Raw genomic sequence first — 19,898 nt, 5'->3', positions numbered from 1 at the left:
CATGGATCATGAGACCCGCCTCAGTCATCCTCAATTTAGGTTAATATGGTACTGCTTTAGCAGATCAGTGTCTGACATACTGCACAAGAGTACATCAGCCTAGTAAGGTTGCATTTTGTGTTACACTAGAGTACGTCTGTTGGAAATCATGGGTTTACTATTGTGTAATGCAGTTTGTGCAAATGCAACATTACTAGGCTGACGTATTATTGAGCAATTATGTCAGCCATTGTATCAAACATGCTTGCCCCAAAGCTGTGTGAATTGCAACACAGAATGACTTCCCCCCCACTCCTGTTCATTCTGTTCTATATTTGGTTTTGTTCAGAGGATTTTACTTTTTCTTTTTCAGGTAAAAAAGCTGCACAACACAGGATCTAGAATGGGGAAAGTGAACCAAACCATCATCACTGAGTTCATCCTCTTAGGCTTCCCAACCTCAGAGAACTTCCAATTTTTGCTCTTCTTCCTCTTCTTATTCAGCTACCTTATGGTGCTGGCAGAGAACATCATCATCATGATGGCCGTGTGGATGAACTGCCACTTGCACAAGCCCATGTACTACTTCCTCTTTAACATGTCCTTCCTGGAGGTCTGGTACATCAGTGTTACCATCCCCAAGATGCTCTTGGGCTTCCTTACTCAGAGCAAGCTCATCTCTTTTGCTGGATGCATGACTCAGCTCTACTTCTTTGTCTCTCTAGCATGCACTGAATGTGTCCTTCTGGCTGTCATGGCCTACGATCGCTATGTTGCCATTTGCTTTCCACTGCACTATTCCATCATCATGAGCACTAGACTCTGCTTCCAGCTGGCAGGTGGCTCATGGATGAGTGGCTTCACCATCTCTGTTTTCAAGGTTTCTTTCATCTCGCAACTAACTTTCTGTGGTTCCAACATCATCAACCACTTCTTCTGTGACATCTCACCTGTGCTGCAACTTGCCTGCACAGACATGTCACTGGCTGAGCTGGTGGATTTTGTCCTCGCCATCATCATCCTGGTCTTTCCCCTATGTGTGACAGTTCTGTCCTACATCTATATCATCGCCACCATCCTCCGCATCCCTTCAGTCACGGGGCGCAACAAGGCTTTCTCTACCTGTGCCTCACACCTTACAGTTGTAATCATTTACTACACAGCCATGATTTTCATGTATGTGCGGCCCAAAGCCATTACCTCCTATGACTCCAACAAACTAATCTCATCTGTCTATGCTGTACTCACTCCCATGCTAAATCCCTTCATCTACTGTCTCAGGAACACTGAAGTCAAGAAGGCCATTTGGAGGACAGTGGGTGGGAAGGGTGTGATTTGAAAAACCCCACAGAATCTTAGTTGATATGCATTGTTGAATTCACTGTAACACATGACATAACATGACACAACAGTATTTTCCATGGCATAACAATAACAACAACTCTGACTCAATAAAAATAGATCCGAGTGTTTCAATGAAATTTATACAAAATGTATCCAAAATAATCAAAGCAAGCTGAAGGGAGAAGCTGACAGCTCAACCCTAGGTGTGTGCACAAAACCAGACTGGACTCGAAACGGACTGGACATGTTCAGTTTTCTGCACCCTTGAACACCCCCCAGTTCAGTTTAGGTTTGGTGGGGGGTTTCTTGATTTAAAAAAAAAATCAATGGGTCAGGCCATGCAGATGCCCATTGGGCATGCATGGCGGCCCCCATAATGACTACCACCACGGAGGTAAGGCCTGGAATGGGCTGAAGACTGCCTGAACTGGGCTCTTTGGAACTTAATGGAGGTCAGGAGGTGGAGGGGGAACCTCTGGAGACACCCTCCACACACCCGTAGCCTCACAGAAGCCCCTGGACCAGGAAGCGGTGAGTTATATTTCCTTCTTTTTAAAAGTTTAAATAAAAAAATAGAATCCCCGAACACAAAATGGGGGTTGTTCAGTCTGTGACTGGGCCAAACAGGGGCTGGTTCGATTTGCAGGTGGTTCGGTATTGAACCACCAAACCAGCCCTGTTTAATGTCGAATGGGTTCGATACCCAACCTGTTTGCACATCCCTACTCAACCCTCATGGTAGTAGAGACCACTAATCGAAAGAGATTCTCCAGAAAACTGCCACTGAAGAAGACTTGATAGAGTCGAAACGCATTTGGCAAGAATATAGGACTCATCAGAAATAATTACATAAGACTTCATCTTGGGAATATCCTCTTGACCGGGAAGACCTGAGTTTGAATCCCATTCAATCATGAAACTCACTGGGTGACTGGGCCAGGCATATATCTCTCAGTCTAACCTACCTCACAGGGTTGTTGTGAGGATAAACATAACCATGTTTACCGCTCTGAGCTCCTTGGAGGAAGGAGTGGAGGAAAGAAAGAAAGAAAGAAAGAAAGAAAGAAAGAAAGAAAGAAAGAAAGAAAGAAAGAAAGAGATGAACCATTTTGGATCCAATATTTTAAGCTGGGCATAGATACTATTTTAATGATGATTTTGTATACATTTCATTGAAACACACATATCTATTTTTATTGATTCAGTGTTATTATAACTTATGCAATTGCATAGTCTTTCAATCACATGACTTTATTATGACTATGTTAAATATTAGTACATGATATTGGATTCTCTCTTGATGCTCGCATATATTTTTGAATCCATATAGGGTTTTGTTTTCTCTGACAACAACAACAACTATGCTTTACATACAGTGCAGCCAGCAACAAATCCAAAAGGAATGCAATCCCACTAGCTGTGTGGGATTCACACTGGTAGACTGCATGCATCCTAAGCACTGTCTCAGAGCCCCTACAACTGGTTCCTATTATAAGCCAATATTAATATTATTAATAACTAGTGGGCCCGGGCACAGAGCATCTGTGCCTCTAGTGCGGCCGGGCCCACCACCGCCTGCGCAGCGGCTGGGCCCGCCGCCTTACCTCCGTGGCCGGGCCCGCCGCCTTACCTCCGCGGCCGCCGGGCCCGAGGGTGCCGCCGCCGCGGCCGCTGGGCCAGAGAGTGCCACTGCCGCCGCCGGGCCCATCGCCGTGGCCGGGCCCAAGAGTGCCGCCGCCGGGCCCAGCCAGGCCCGCCGCCTCGACTCCGCGGCCGGGCCCGCCTGGCTCCCCGGCCATGGCCGCCACCGTTCTCCTGGGTGCGCCAGGACCAATCAGGCGCCCCCGCAGCCCAGCCAATCAGCTGGGCTGCCGGGACGCATTTCTCCTGGGCACACCCAGGAGAAATATATATATAGATAATGGCACAGGCTTGGTACTGGGATTTAGCTGCATTTTCTACACATAGCAATCCCTACCATATATACAGTGATCTGCAGTGATAGTTTAACAAAATCCCTCTATGTGGACGACCATGTGTTAATTCAGACAGCAGATTGACTAGATGGTCAATAGGAATAGTGAAGTATCTTTAGATAATCTTACAAATATGTATTGAATTAACAAACTCAGTAATGTGTGAGAAATAGTGGCTGGCCCATGCTAATTCTAGAACCTTTATGGCTGTTTAGGGATTAGAACCTAGCTTTACCTAGTCTTCTTTTTATCTGGGCAGTGGTCAAGGCAGAAGCCTAGGGTGGTGTTTATGGCATCCTGACTAATGCTGCATGCGTGTTTCTAACTAAACAGAGCACACATCTCACTAGCCCCCATACTAGTCCCCATGCTTTGGCATGGTTTTTGTACATGAGCACTATTTTTTGTGCTCTCCTCATGCTCCAGAAGATCAGGGACTAGAGAAGTGCCTAAACTGTGGTTCAAAGCAAGGGCCAGACACTTTGAGGGAAATTAGAAAGGGGACTTTAAGAAAAAGAAGAGCAGGTACTTACCTACTCTACGCCACCCCTTCCAGCTTCCTGCTGGGGCAGCGCATGTCCCAAAAAGCTCTCCACACCATCAACATGCACATGGCATCCATGTATGCACAGGTGCCATTTGCATGGTCAGCATGGTTTCCTGCACATCCTTGTCAGGGACATGTCTCTGCTGTAATGGAGCACTTCTGGAGCAGAGCGGGGACACTGAAAACAGTTGGGCTTTTGTGGAAGGGCACTCATGCTTCAGAAGCATGGGGGCTAGAGTGGGGGCTGTTGTAAGAACCCTGCACACGGCATTATTCAGGATGTCAACCCTGGCACAGCATTCCTCCAGTGGCTGTTGCTGGTATCTGCCTTATGTTTCTTTTCAGATTGTGAGCCCTTTGGGAACAGGAGACCATCTTATTTATGCACTATTAATTTTTCGATGCAAACCGCTTAGAGAACGTTGGTTGAAGAGCGATATACGAAAGCAACCAATGCAACGAATACAAGTATTTATATACTGCTTTTCAACCAGAGTTCCCAAAGCGCTTTACATACAGAAATTAATTAATTAATTAATTAATTAATTAATTAATTAAATGGCGGCCTGTCCCCAAAGGGCTCGCAGTCTAAGAAACATAAGAAAGACACCAACAACAGCCGCTGGAGGGATGCTGTGCTGGGGATGGACAGAGCCAGTTGCTCTCTGCCTGCTAAATAAAGAGAATCACCAGTTTTAAAAGGTGCCTATTTGCTCAATTAGCAGGTATATAAATATTATTTGTAGTGTTAGTTGTATTAATATTAGTATTAGTATTAATAATACTATGATAAGCCTCCGGCGTCAGGAGGCTCCCCAAAAGGCACTGCACACTCGTGTGGTGCCTTATGGGACTTCAGGTGGCCAGGAGGCCTCCAAACCCCACCACCCCAACTGGCTGATCTGGCCTCCCTGTTCATCTGCATCAGGTTCGAATAGAACCAGTTTTGCACATCGCAAAAGAGGAGCGCTTAGGTGCTAGCAATTTCCCACTCATGCTTTTAAAAATGGTAGAAACTGCAGACTAAGGTGCTCACTGAGCCAGATGAGCATTAACTATCCTTTTTACTATCTTATCCATTATGCTGGCTTCCGAGATGAGGGTCCATAAACCCACACTTTACACATTGCTTCCCCCAAATTCCACCTTCCATAATAAGTATCCAGCCAGAAATTGAAAAGATGCAACAACTTCACCCTTGATTCTTCCAGTGAAGCGTACTCGTACCTCTCCATTCATGGCTAATGGCCATGCAAGGGCTGTCCTGGCCCTCAGCCCAAATGAAGCAGGAAGGATTGCCAGGTTGCAGCTCCACTTTGCTTTTTAATGAATCTTCAGCTTTGAAAGTTGTTGTTGGAGATGGAGTTCCAGTGCATCAACCTTTTGCACCAACTATCCTAATGACCACTAGGGGCTTTGGGAGTAGAGTAGTTAGTGAGGGTCTCTTTACCCATCCCTGCTTTACCTCAACTCTATGACCCCTGCCTTGACTCCTCAGGTATTTCCTGTGGGGAGTCAGTCCACTTCCTTTCCTCTTGGAGAGTAGGTGGAAATATCTTGCTCTTTCCCACCTATCCTGTCTTAGACAAGGCTAGGTCTTTGCTATCCATAATGTACTTCACCAATAAACATATTTAGTTTAGATTGTATCACAATCTCCATGCATGTTCTTTAGATGACTGCAGCAACAAAAACTCTGCACTCTACTCTGTAACTGGAGTCGGTAGCTTCCTTTATTGGCACTTTGAAAAATAATTACAAACTCTAACTGTTGTTTCTCATAAATGTTTGGGAGAAAATGAATATGGATTCAGCTCTCAAGCTACTGATGAGTCTTTTGACTGATGTACAAGTGATTGGTCAGCTGTTCAGTATTAAACAACTCTCTAGAATCCAGTGCAGGTTTTCTGAGGGCCATAGCTGGATGCTGTTAGAATGCAGATCCACTACATATGGATTATGATGGCATAATCTCTTAACATACAGTTTGCAGGGTGCTGTGGATAGTGTCGCAATGCATCAGGCAGAAATCCAACAATTATATGTGTAGCAAGTAATTCTGAATTCTGCATGTTTAAAACCTCTGTCTGAACATTTATGGGCTGAACCGGATGTATATATGGATGTTCAGGTTTCAAAGTAGTTTTTCTTAAATGTCTGGGGAAAATTGGGAAATCAGTGGGTCAGGAGAAAAGGCAGATTAAGACAAAGCAACAAGGTGGTTATTACTGCGGAGCATGGGGTCCCCAGGTCAGCTTCTATCCTCTTACACTTCTGATTTTATTCACGTTTGATACTGAGAGTAAAAGCTGGTGCTCCAGTTTCAAACTGAATTAATGTGAATGTGAATGGGCACTCCTTTCTCAGTCAGTATCATAACATGTGCTGTCAGTTAATGCATGGAATTATCTTTTTGTGTGGTACATGGCAAATATGCACCTGAAGAAATATGTTCTCCACCCAGTCTCTCTTCCTTGCATGCACATGTGAACACACACACAATCTTCTCCATATCCTCACTTTCCACTTGGGAAAATTTGTATCTGTTCTGTAAATTAGAACATGCCAACACTCTAGGGAATTGATCTGAAGTCAGCACAACGTTGCTTTAAAAGATAAAAAAAGAATGGAACTACCAAGAACAAATCCATTCAGCTGAAATCTTTGAAGAGATATAACCACTTCTTCTTTGAGTATCTTCTTTCATCTCAATAGAGGAAAATAACATCCCTGAACATCTGGATTCAGAGTCGAAAATACTTCATGCTTTGAAGCAATGATTCTTCTGAGGCATGCAAGTAGGATGATTAGATCCCATATTTATATATTACTGAAAGGTGAGACATAATCCTTTTGGTTGTATGTACCATCACCATAACTAATAATAGCATTCTTACTATTGCATGTACTTGGATAGACATTCTGAAACATAAAGGCATATCAGATTGATCCAATTAATTAGTGTTGCCTGCTGTGAATGTTTCTTCTGTCTTATTTTTTAATCTTCTGGTTTATAAGAATGGGGAGATAAAGGAAGTGGTTAAGCTATGCTTTTTGACACATATATGTTTCAGGATCCACAATGGGTTGTCTTTCAATCCAAAGGTACTCTTCTTCAGACAGATAGGATGTTCCCCTGAAGGAACTACCTTCTTTCAGAAGAACCTGCAACACAATGTTTCAAAATAGGGGACACCCACACTAATCTATAATTCTGAAGCTTTTAATAATGTGAGTATATTTAACTTGAAGGAGAGAAGATAAAGGGTGAGATAGCCATTTTCAAATATAAAATGGGCTGTCACATACATGAAGGAACTGACGTGTTAGGAGCAACAAGTCCATTGCTTCATCTATGTGACAGCCCGTTTTATATTTGAAGATGGCTATCATAACACACCCATAACCTTCTCTCCTTCAGGTTAAATATACTCACACCTTCATCTGTTCCTCACAGGGCTTGATTTTCAGAACCCTCACCATCTTTGTTACCTCACCTCCTCGAAACTCATTCCAGTTAATCAGTGTCCTTGAAATGTGGTGCCCAGAACTAGACATGGTATTCCAGCTGTGTTCTGACCAGTACAGAATAGAATGGAATGATTCCTTGTTATGATCTAGACACTATGGCTCTGTTAATGCAGTCCAAGTGTACATTTTAAAATAATGCAATCCTGTGCACAGGTAATATTTATTCATCGGCTAACACGGAGGGTGCATTGGAGAAATAGCACCAGCCAGTAGGGATGTGCAAATCGATTCAGATACAAAACAATTTGCTGAATTGAGTGATTTGTAGACAGAACTAATCACCTCTGTGCTCAATTGCCCAGATCCGGGTACAAAACAAATCACCCCATATCCCCCCCCAATTCAGATATTTGGACCTCCATTTTGTGGCCAAAGTGGGTTGGGTTGTAGTGCCCAATGGGTGGAAGCTACCACCCAAATTTCAAAGAAATTGAGCAAAGGGGTGTTTTTTTTTTTTTAAAAAAAATTGAAGTTGGTGCATCTTTAAGCTTTTCCCCATAGGGAATAATGGGGATTTCAGCAGCCATATAACTCCATTGGGGAGCACCAGCGTGGGCCAGAGCAAGTTGTGGTAGGTGGTAGCACCCAGTGGGTTCAAGGAAACTACCACCCAGATTTCAGATGTGCAAAGGGGTAATTTTTTTTTTAAGTTCCTACCAGATAATCTACTCACAGAACACCTCAGACATTAAAAACAACAAAACCCAGTGCCCCATGGGCTTGTGGGTTTGGGGTTGGCTGGCACCCTATTTTCGCTACTCCACAACCAGCTCTGGACCACCCTGGTGCCCCTCAACGGGCTGCTGAAATCCCCATTATTCCCTATGAGGGAAAAGCTTAAAGACGCGCAAACTTCGGGGGGGGGGGGATAGAAATCAACTCTTTCACCAATTTCTTTGAAATCTGGGTGGTAGCAGGCACCCATTGGGTCACTACCACCTGACCCACGCTTCTGCCCCTGAAACTCCCTTTTTGCCCCAGATCTGCCACACCTTCCCCCAATTTCTTTGAATCTTGAATTCCTTCCACCCATTGGGCGCTACCACCCACCAATACCTGCTCTGGGACACCCTGGAGCCCCCCTCATGAAGCTATAAGGCTGCTGGATTCTCAATGATTCCCTATGAGAAAAAGCTTGAAGGTGTGCAAACTTCAATTTTCTTTTTAAAAAATCACCCCTTTGCCTAATTTCTTTGAAATTTGGCTGGTAGCTTCCACCCATTGGGCACTACCACCCTCTCCACTCTTTTGCCCTGGAACCTCTTTTTTTGCCCCAAATCAATTTGGATTCTGATTCAGAAAATTCAGGTACCAATCGAATCAGGGGTGATGGGGGGGCAGATTTGGACCCCAAACAAATTGGTGGTGATTCAATTCAGGTACAAATCAAATTGAAAAAAATGATTTGTTCACATCCCTATCAGCCTGCATGCTAGGTTTTACAATTTCTAGTCTGGTTTGCATATTGTAACTATATCAGTCAGGTTTCATTGTAGGAGCTCAGTGGGTACATAGGCACGCAATAAATCCTACAAGAACAAAATAGTACATTGTCCATTTCATGACCCATAGGATAGAATGGGGCACACACAGAACATGAAGCCTTTCATGTGCATCAGAGCCCTCTTCAGACATCAAGGTTGCAGCTCAAAGGATCGCCGACCATAAAGCTTTAAGCGCCACTTCATTCAGACAAACAGCGTCATAAGCATCGTCACTGGTAAGTGACAGCAGAGTGAGTGGGTAGGACTTCTTGCCTGTTGTCCCCCTCATGAGCAGCACTCATGGATATAATTTATAATGTCTGAATGAGGCCTAAGGGACATATGGATTCTGTGGCAAAGCTTTTAAACAAATATAAGCATATTTGGGGACTATGTACCTTTGTGCTTATGTTTAAAAAGGGGGAGTGGAGCCCAAGGAAATAAGGCAGCAGGGGACTTTCCAGATGGCACCTTGAAATTGCTTCAGTACATATTGGTTTGCTGTTCATTCATATGATCTGGGTTTTTGGCACCATCTTGCATAGCATGCCCTTCACACAGACACAGCCTGTTTCGGATCTTATCTTGACATTTCAGGCTTAACATGCTGTATGTCCGTCATGAAAGAGTAGCTGTTTTTCTGAGTTTTGAGAACAGTTTGAAGGCTTGCTGGGATTACTCAGAAGTAAATTATTTAGTTCAATGGGCTTCTTCTTAAGTAAGAGTGCATAGGATTGCAGCTGTAGAAGTGTGGCTTGCTTATAGAGGTGTGTGTGTGTGTGTGTGTGTCAATCGCCTATTTCTTTTCTTTTCACACACACACATAATATTTATTCAGTCATTTGACCAGCAGTTTTACAAATACAAACATTTCAAACATGAACTAAACATTAGAATGTGTTTTGCAGAGAATATAACAATCTTTTGCCACAGTTCTGATTTTAACTTCATTGCATAAAGAGAATAAAAACCTCAAAATTGAGGTTTTATTGAGGTTTTTTCTTTTCATTTTTTGGCAACAGTCTGCTGGCCTTGTGCAAATTCTCCATGAGGGGAGCAGGAAAAAGGAGGGGAGAGAAAGTCGTCAGTTATCTGCCCCCCCTTCTCCTTTTCTCCTTCAGGGAAGTGCCCTGTATGTAGATTCAGGGGCCGTGGTTGCTTCCTCTTTTCTCTGTCTCTCCCTTCAAAGCCTCGGTGTGGGAGGAGGTGGTGAAAAACGCAATGCGACTTATGCTAACTGGCTTCAAAACATTAGGGCTAGCATTCAGATTTTACAACACTTCCTCCTGGGCAATCTGGAAAGCACCCAGGAACCAGCCATTTGGCAAAGCCAGTAAGAATAGAAGTGCTTTGACTTCTGCTTCTGACAGTGCATGCAAAAGCCAAAAAGAAAAAATTGTAAGCCACCTAGGGGCATGGTTAAACAGTAACCTGTGGGTGTCATACACACACCCCATCTCAGAGCCCCCAAAGTCATCAGCCACCTCCTCAGTTGGGGATGCATGTGATTGCTGCTCCTGATGATACAATCGTTTCTTCTCTCTGTCTATTTTAGTTCTGTGCTGGGGCCAAAAACAGACGCTTTAGCCCCCTGCACTTGTTGCCTCCAATTCCCCTTAGGGGTGTCAGACAGGGGAGAAGCTAGTTGGTGCTGGAAGAGCAGCTGGAGCAAGCAAAGCATCAGCAAAGCAGAAAAAGGGAGCCTGACCTGACTGCCAGGGATCTCTCATTGCTGCTCAAAAGCTGTGGAAACAGCATTTATCCCCCTGCCCTCACTTAGGAGATTCTCCCTCCCTCCCCTCCCCTTTGCTGGGATCCTAGCTGGCAGAGTTCCATGTTTCTCTTCAACTCTCTAGCCCAGGGGTGGGGAACCTTGGCACTCCAGCTGTTTTTGAACTACAACTCCTACCATCCCCAGCCACAATAATTGTGGCTGGGGATGATGGGAGTTGTAGTTCAACAACAGCTGGAGTGCCAAGGTTCCCCACCCCTGTCTAGCCTCTTTCACTTCCACTTCAGGAGGGGTGGGGGAGAAGAGGAGATATGAGAAGAGGAGATATGATCTACATAAAATCATTCACAGGGACTGGAACTCTTGTGTTTTGTTTTGTTTTTAAAGGAAAAGGAATCCCTGGCACATTTTCAAAGCAAAGAAGGGAGCAACATTCTAGTTAATTACTATATCATTATACTATAGGAAGCAAATTTAGGCTGGACTATATTCATTAGATTATAAGACCATGCACACAACCATCATTGGCAGGCAGGGAGGCATGGGGGGAAGGCAAGATACAGCTTAGCTTCCCCACTCCCCCCCCCCGATGAGCTAAATCCATGTGTGGGGCACACGGCTCATGCACCCACATGATAGGTGCTATGCCTCGCAGCATGGCGCTTTGAAGGCCGGGAGGATGAGTCCCAGCCTCCAGGAATACCTAAATTCACTGCACAAGCTGAGGGTTAAGGGCACACTCACACCCTTAACACTGGCTAAATGCCAGAGTAGAAAGCTGGGTTAGGCGGGGCAGCAGCTCCAGGGTTGGCCATGATCCTGGTGCTACACACAAGCAGCCTAACCATCGGTAGCTAGGCCTAACCCTGGGTATCCCGGTACTGCCACCCCACCTAACTCAGCTTTCTACCCCTACCTTTATCCAGGGTTAAGGAGTGTGCTCTTCACCCTAGTTAGGTTGCTCGAGAGAAGAGCCACTATAGCGAATTATCTCCTCTTCCCCTTCCCCCACTCTCTTTTCATCCCTCCATCACCAGAAACATTAACAGTTGCTTGAAGAACAAACAGGAAGAGGTGCTTCACACGATCAGTGTGATTGTGAAGCGCTGGAGGGGGTTCTGCAGGGAGAGTGGGCTTAGCCCACTCTCTCCACAGATGAGCAGCCACTCGTAGCTGGGTGGCCAAATCAGTCACCCACATGACTGCCAGCTCCATCACAGAGCTGACAGGGGCGGTGGGGATCGGGGGCCATGCAGACCCCGGAAGTTCCAGGATGTCCCGTGCAAGCGCACAAGGCATCCTGGAGAGACCTCCAAACCTGGGAGACTGCTTGCAGCCTCCTGGTAGGGGTCTCCTCATGTGTCGCCATGGCACATGATCAGAAAACTTGGGTTAGCGGAGAGCTTGCTCTGATCATCTGGGCTAAAGGGAGGGCTACTTTTGTAGGCTAGTCGCCACCACCAGGCTCGCCTGCTAGCCCGCAGGTTCTCACGGTGGGGGAAAAACCGGCTGGGCTTCTTTAGCCCAGATTTCCCCCATTGCGAGAATAGCCTTGTAGTGTTAAAACAAAGCTAACCTCTTGAATGTCATTATGCCCCAAAGGGTAAACTCTAAGGGGTTTGTTTTTACAAAACTAAAACTTTAGGAGTTCTTACAATAGATCTTGAGGCTATTCACACAATGGGAGAAATTCGGGCTAGTGGAGGCTAGCCCGATTTCCTCCCATCGTGAGAACCATAGGGCTCGGCTGTGAGCCCGGTGGTTCTTAAGTGGGTCACCCGCTTAAGTAGCCCGGCAGTTAAACCGGGTTTGTGGAGTGAGTGCTCCGCAAACCCAGTTTTTCTGCTCTGAGTTGCTGCGCTGCAGCTCCGCACCACAGCTACTCATGAGGAGACCCCTGACCAGGAGGCTAAAAAGCAGCCTCCCGGCTTGGGGGTCTCTCTAGCATGCCCTGCGCACTCGCACAGGACATGCTGGAGATTCTGGGGGCCATGCGGCCCCCAAACTCCCCAGCCTCCACTGGCTCCGTAATGGAGCCAGCAGTTGTGTGGGTGGCTTCTGGGGCCACCCAGGGCTGCATCCCTGGTTGTCTGCGGGGAGAGTGGGCTTAGCCTGCTCTCCCTGCAATCCCTATGGTGGCAGGTCTCCTTGATCGTGAGACCTGCCTCCTTGAGTTGAAAAAAGTGCTAGGGGCTTCATATGGTTTGAGGGCAATTTGTTCCCATCTCCCCCATATCTCTGAGTTCAGATTCAGTCTGAGAAAATAAAATGCATCTTTATTCAAAAAAGGCCGCTTTGTGTTCAGTGGGGCTTACTCCCTAGTCAGTGAGATAACATTTTAAAATTTGTTATCTGGTTAATCAGGAGTATAATTTTAGTAAATTAAAGGCTTTTAAGCAATCTAACCAACTAATGTCACCGGCCTAATAAGTAGTCAAATTAAACTATTAATAAGTAGTCAAATTAAACTATTAGGCTAAGCTCTGTTTTCTTACACAGACCTTCAAATGTATTGCTGCCAAGCCTGATCTCCCCATCTTGTACCTGTTCATTTTATTATTATTTTTCTTATCCAAATGCAAGACTTTACTCGCAAGACCTGATATATTTGCCAGTTTATATACTTGTGTCAGAATTACTATGGATGGAGGTCAAAAAACATGTATGTCGCAGAAGGCATAATGAAAATTTTAGAGATAGGAGACGAAAACTGAAAGACTGAAACTCCCTGTGAATTGTCCATGCAATCAGAAATGTAGGTCTGTTTCTGCAAAATACTGTGAGGTCATTCACACAATCGAAAACTGTGTTCTACCCAGGTTTGGGAGCTGTGTGTACTCCCGATTTTTTATTGTGTGGAAGCAACGTTAGAGGAAAACCTGGGTAGAAGTGATTGTGTGGAAGCAAGTTTAGAGAAAACCTGGGTAGCTTTTTCTCCTGCCTTGCTTTCACACAATCACTTCTACCTAGGTTTTCCTTTAACCTTGCTTCCACACAATCAAAAACTGGGAGTACACACAGCTCCCATACCTGGGTAGAACACAGTTTTTGATTGTGTGAATGACCTCTGTGTATGGAACAGAACAGACCACCTTGAGATTCAAATAGCAGCAACAGAAGACACAGGTGTGAAGATCCCCACTAAGAACTTGAGGAACCCATCCTCATTTTACTGAACTCTGTCCCCAAACTTAGTAAGTCATATCTGTGCCCAAATGTGTTCTTCATCCCCTGCCCCCCAAACTGAGAAGATGCTTCTCAAGCTTTCTCTCTCTGCACCCCTGAGATGCAATCATATAAAATGGGAGCCACATTGGGTCATGAGGAATATGTTTCTTCTTAGCGGTGAATTCTAGATATTTTAAATAATCCATAATGTTTTCTTTCATAGTGATTCTGCTTTTGTTTTTCAGGACTAAATTTATTTCAAGTGATATAACTACAGTGTGGATGGGCTCTTTTTTCAAAAAACAAGTAATATAATTGTGAAATGTACACAGCTTTTAGACCCTGCTCAAACCCAATAATGTACCGCCTTCAGACATAGGCAGCAATGGAGAAAATAGGCACAAAGTTGTTTTAATAAACTTCTCTCATTAGATCTGGTTCTTTATTAGATGATAAAGCAGGATGCGAAATGACACTACAGTTTCACAATTCATCTTGGTGGGATTCCAAGAACAGCTAGATCTGCAGCTGGGTCTGTCTTTTCTCTTCTTGCTGCTCTATGTTATCACCGTGGTGGGGAATGTTGGAATGATCACCTTAACCACTGCTGATGCCCAACTTCACACCCCAATGTACTTCTTCCTGAAAAACTTATCGTTCCTGGATATCTGCTATTCTTCAGTCATCACTCCTAAGGCCATGGTCAGCTTTGCAACTGGGAACAGAGCCATTTCCTACAATGGATGTGCCACACAAATGTTCTTCTTCTCTCTTTTGGGGACCACAGAGTGCTTTTTCCTTGCAGCAATGGCATATGATCGGTTCATTGCTGTCTGCAACCCACTACTCTACCATGCCAGTATGTCCAAGAAGACTTCTATCTCTCTGGTGGCTGCCTCTTACCTTTTTGGCTTCCTCAATTGCTCCACACAGACTGGCCTCACTTTTAGCTTGTCCTTTTGTGAGCCTGGTGAGATCAACCAGTTCTTCTGTGATGTCCCAGCTGTCATGAAGGCCTCTTGCTCAGATACCTTTGTAAATGAAATTGCACTCCTAGTGATGTGTGGGCTTATTATAGTTATAACTTCCACAATTGTCCTAATTTCCTACAGTTACATTGTGGCCACAATCCTGCGTATGCCCTCTGTGGAGGGGAGACGCAAAGCCTTCTCAACCTGCACCTCTCATATCATGGCTGTCAGCTTATTCTTTGGGACAGCTTTCTTTATGTATGGCCAACCTGGGTCCATCTCTTCTCCTAACCAAGGCAAAGTGGTGTCTGTTTTCTACACCATTGTAATCCCCATGTTAAACCCATTCATCTACAGCCTAAGAAATAAGGAGGTTAAAGATGCTTTGCAGAGACAAATAAGAAGAATTACTTCATCCTATTAAAACACCAATTTTATTCAAGTTTGCAATACACAACACAGTCTGAGATAAAAGGAAACCTAATCTTTAGGAGGGCTCAGACACCATGTGGAACCATGGTTTACTTAAGGTGGGTTCACACTTATGGTGGCACCTGAGGTTCACAGAAGGATGTGCAGCCCTGGGAGTGCAAGCTCCCCACTCAAGCCTCTTCTTCCTGATCCGATGCTGATATGCTTCTCAAAGGTGCAGCAGGGATCTCCATTTTCCATCTAACTGTCATTGCACTGATCATGAGAAGAGCCCTTAGATAAAATAAATGATGAGGTCATTCAAACAATTGTGAATGAATGAAAAATTGTGTTCTGCCCAGGTTTGGAAGCTGTGTGTGCTTCCAACATTTGGCTGTGTGGAAGTAAGGTAGGAGGAAAACCTCGTTAGAAGCGATTGTGTGGAAGCAAAGTAGGAGGAAAAACCAACCCAGGAAAAGCTACCTTGCTTCCATACAACCAAAAATTGGGACCACACATAGCTATCAAACCTGGGTAGAAGTCAGTTTTTGATTGTGTGAAGTCAGTTTTTGATTGTGTAGAGCCTCAGTCTCTCCATGAGGCTCTACACATCATCCTTGAGTAGAGCCTAACCAGGCTCTGTGGGGAGAGTGGGCTTAGCCCGCTCTCCCTGCAGACGAGCAGGGAGTTCACCCTGGGTGGCTGGATTGACTGCCCACATGACTACCAGGTCCGTCACAGAGCCAGTAAGGACGGCAGGGCTTGGGAGGCCACCCTGCCCCCAGAAGTCCCCTCTCTCCCAGAAGGTCCGCTTTGCCCCTGGAAGAAAGTGAGTGCGCAGGGCATTCTGGGGAGAACCCCGAGGCCGAGTGTGGCAGCGGGCGTGCGGCGGCGATTTGGTGGTGGAGAGCGATTTGGTGGTTGAGGGCAGCGGCGGATCGCCCGCCGAGGATGGAGTGCAGGCAGAGCGACGCCGAGCCTGCCTCCTGGCCCGGCGTCGCTTCCCAACTGTGCAGGTGCGCCTATCACAGGCCTACCAGCCTGCGCAGTTGGGAAGTGACCCCAGGCCAGGAGGCAGGCTCGGCATCGCTCTGCCTGCACTCCGTCCTCGGCGGGCGATCCGCCGCCGCCGCTCGGGCCGCGCTACAGCCCATCGTCACCATGCCAGCCACTAGCCACTGCAGGCGCCCCGCCACCGCCCGCCACCGGCAAATCACCGCTGCATGCCCGCCGCCACACTCGGCGGGCGATCCAGGGGGGTTGGGGGGAAGCCACTTTTTGGCGCCCCCCACGTGACCCACCGGGGTGGCGCCCAGGGCACATGCCCTGCCTGCCTCCCTATCGTTACGCCCCTGGCCCCGGGCTGCCGGATTGGCCGCCCACATGATTGCCGGCTCTGTGATAGAGCCAGCGAGGGCTGGGGAGTTTGGGGGCCGCACAGCCCCCAGAAGCTCCAGTATGCCCTGTGTGAGCACGCAGGGCATACTGGGGAGACCCCTGGAGCCGAGAGGCGGCTTTTCGCCTCCCCTCCGGGGGTCTCCTCATGAGTAGCCACAGCATGGAGCTGTGGCACGGCTACTCATGATTGGAAAGCCCAGAAGGGGAGGGCTAAAAAAGTGGGCTAGACGCTTGTAAGCCATCAGGCTCGCCTGCAAGCCCAGTGGTTTACACGATCAGCCAAAATCAGGCTAGACTCTCCTAGACCGATCTTGGCTGATCGTGAGAATAGCCTCCATATCTCCATAAAATAAGATTTTCCATTTTCAGTATGAATAATTATGTACTGGGCTTAGCTCTTTTGTCTGTAGAATATTTCCCCCTCTATTTACAGTGGCAATTTACAGTGGCATCCAAAGACATGAATATAGAGTTCATCCACACAGTCAAAAACTGTCTTCTGCTTGGGTTTGAGAGTTGTGTGTGCTCCCAGTTTTCGATTTTGGCCCCTTTCTGGAATCTGATGGATTTTAGCCAGATCTTTGCTGGTGTAATGTCTCTCCATTGGGAGATCCTCCTAGAGTAGCCTCCCATGATCTTTGATTCAGCTGGCTTCTTCTTTGGCCTCTCCCATAACTCCAAGATCCTGCATTTGCTCTCTCTGCTTGCTGTACCTGACTTTGTCTGCTTTTCTGGCCCTGCACTCCAGAAGTGGGTCTGTCTCCTGTTCCCATCCCAGTTTCACCACCTAACACAGACCTACCTTGCCTTGCTGGGTCTGAGCTGAGATAGCTTACATATATGCATAAATTTAAGACCAGTGTTCCTCAATGGTTTTTCACCAAGCGTCACATCAGAAAGTTTCAAATGCAACTGATTGATTGATTTGATGTCCAGGTGGGTGGGTTGCATATAAGTTCCAATTGAAATTAATGGGACTTATATTGGTCATGATTAACAAGTCCAATTTATTTCAGTTGGTCTTAACATGCAACTAACGTTATCTGGATTGGTAACTTCAAATATAATAGGAACAATACACCTTGCTCGTTTTAAACTATTAAACTATCTTATAATAGTATATTTAGATCTTGCAAAGCAAAATAGACCAGGAAGATAGTCCCATTAGGAATTACTGCATCTTGGAACACCGATACTCAAGAGACTGAGCTTCATTATGTTCTGGTCCCTCAGGAGCTTATAGGACCATTTAGAAATGTGTTGGAAACAGAATGGCCATTGCCACGATTCACTTACTTCAGGATACATGTAGCAGGTAGGTGCAATAGAATTTTGTCAGAAGCAACAGTGTTAAGGTTTCCAGTTTGGATTTTGGGACTTAATATTTCTATTTTGAATTTTCCCATCAAGAGAATGGAGTATATGCTGGCTGGTGTGTGTGTGTGTGTGTCTGAGGCATAGCTTTCCTCCTGTGGAAGAGGCAGAAGGAGTCCAGGTCCTGGTAAGTTAGAACATAAGAAGATAAGAACAGCCCTGGATCAGGCCCAAGGCCCATCTAGTCCAGCATCCTGTTTCACACAGTGGCCCACCAGATGCTGTTGGAAGCCACAGGCAGGAGTTGATGGCATGCCCTCTCTTCTGCTGTTACTCCCCTGCAACTGGTACACAGAGGCATCCTGCCTTTGAGGCTGGAGGTGGCCTATAGCCCTCCAACTAGTAGCTGATGATAGACCTCTCCTCCATGAAGTTATCCAAACCCCTCTTAAAGCCATCCAGGTTGTTGGCTGTCACCACATCTTGTGGCAGATGTAAACTAAGTTAATTTAGTTCAGCCCACAGTTGGCTAAGTTTGATGGGAAGGTAGGAAAAAAATTCTCTGTGGTGGACTCTCCTTCTTGGAGGTTTCAACTAAATTGAACTTGCAATGGGGAAACTGCATGTTGTGAAGAATGAAGAAGCTGAGATATTTTTTAAAAGTGAGAAAAGCTAAGAGCTTTTCAAGCAAAGGAGAGAGAAAAGTTAGAGCTGATGACAAGTAGAAAGCAGACAAGGGTGTATTTGCCATGCTCCCAAATGAAGTGAGGTCTCCAACAAGCAAACACATTAAATATCCCAACTTCCTGCCTCACACAGAAACGGAGCACTCAAAAAATGCTGGCTCCTCCTTGCTCAATGCAAATCACCCCCGTCCACTGAATTCATGATGGGAGGGTGCAATTATCATCCTTGTTCTCTTGCTCTGTGCACTTGAAGCCTCTTTTATCTTGTGTTCAGTACAAGTTATTTTCAAATCAGTAAATGCTCTTGGTTCCCTTGTCCCCTGCTAACTGAGCAAAGAGGCACATTTTAAAAGTGGTGGTTCTCTTTATTTAGAAGGGGGAAGCAACAGAACATTATCCCTCCAGTGGCTGTTACTGGTACCTATCTGATGTTTCTCTCTTAGATTGTGAGCCCTTTGGGGACAGGGAGCCATTTTATTTATTTATATCTGTGTATGCCGCTTGGGGAACTTTTGTTGAAAAGCAGTATATTTGTCATTTTTGTATTCTTTCTTTCCAGATCTTGATGGAGCCCATGTTCACCCTTCTACTGATACTGCTTGTCCTGTTAACCATAAATCTCTACTTCACTTGCTTCTTAATACTTTCTCTCTCACACCTCCTATTACAGTTGGAACACATTACTTTGTCGCTTGTCATGAGATCACATACTCAGTTTTGTGTTTTAATCATTTCTTTCTCTCCCCATATCTGATTCTCTCTTGCTTGGTCATACTGTAAATTATTGCCGTGATCTTATTGCTGTTATTAATCTGTATAGTGACTAGTCACTAGTGCAATATTATGCAGTTCCATAAATAGTAATAAAATTTTTAAAACACTCTAGGCTCCTTCAGCATAGAAATGGAGTGTGTGTGAAGTAGCACTAGAGCATTAACACACAGGATGGAACAGTTCTGCAAACATAGTTGCATGACAGAAAACCATTGGAAGTAATGCCCCCCCCCCCACAAATCATGCAATTGTATATGCACAATTGTTCCATCTTGTGCAACCGCCCAATTCCGCATTCCAAGGGTGAATGAGGCTTGTGTAGTATGTCAGCAAATTCTAACAATAATAACAACAATAATGACACACAAGCCCTAAATCAACGGATGGGCAGACAGACCAGCTGCAGCAGAGATGGGAGCAGTGGTGAGGCTGGAGAAACTGGACAGTAGAGCTAACAACATCACCACATATTTTCCTATTCATGACATTGGGAAGAAATACAGCAATATTTCTAGTGCTGCTTTCTGATCTCTAAAGCTTTGCCACTGCTTCTGTCTCTGCAGCTGTGGCTGCACAAGTCAGC

The 19,898-nt window shown here is 45.5% G+C and overlaps 2 protein-coding genes across 2 annotated transcripts; both read left to right on the top strand.

Annotated features, from left to right (window-relative positions):
• Window positions 1-361: 361 nt before the first annotated feature.
• LOC128330496 (olfactory receptor 6-like) lies at window positions 362-1,318 on the top strand. The gene has a single exon (XM_053263488.1). The coding sequence runs from the start codon at window positions 383-385 to the stop codon at window positions 1,316-1,318; it is 936 nt and encodes a 311-aa protein (XP_053119463.1). The 5' UTR covers window positions 362-382.
• A 12,016-nt stretch (window positions 1,319-13,334) lies between these two features.
• LOC128331216 (olfactory receptor 12-like) lies at window positions 13,335-15,156 on the top strand. The gene is made up of 2 exons (XM_053264567.1): window positions 13,335-13,348; window positions 14,223-15,156. Exons 1-2 carry the CDS (start codon window positions 13,335-13,337, stop codon window positions 15,154-15,156), a joined length of 948 nt encoding a protein of 315 aa, XP_053120542.1.
• Window positions 15,157-19,898: the final 4,742 nt, after the last annotated feature.

Source organism: Hemicordylus capensis, chromosome 6, assembly GCF_027244095.1.
Source record: "Hemicordylus capensis ecotype Gifberg chromosome 6, rHemCap1.1.pri, whole genome shotgun sequence".
In the NCBI taxonomy this organism is placed as follows: Eukaryota; Metazoa; Chordata; class Lepidosauria; order Squamata; family Cordylidae; genus Hemicordylus; species Hemicordylus capensis.
The sequence above is the reverse complement of the archived record's forward strand: the minus strand, read 5'-3'. Positions and strand labels throughout refer to the sequence as shown.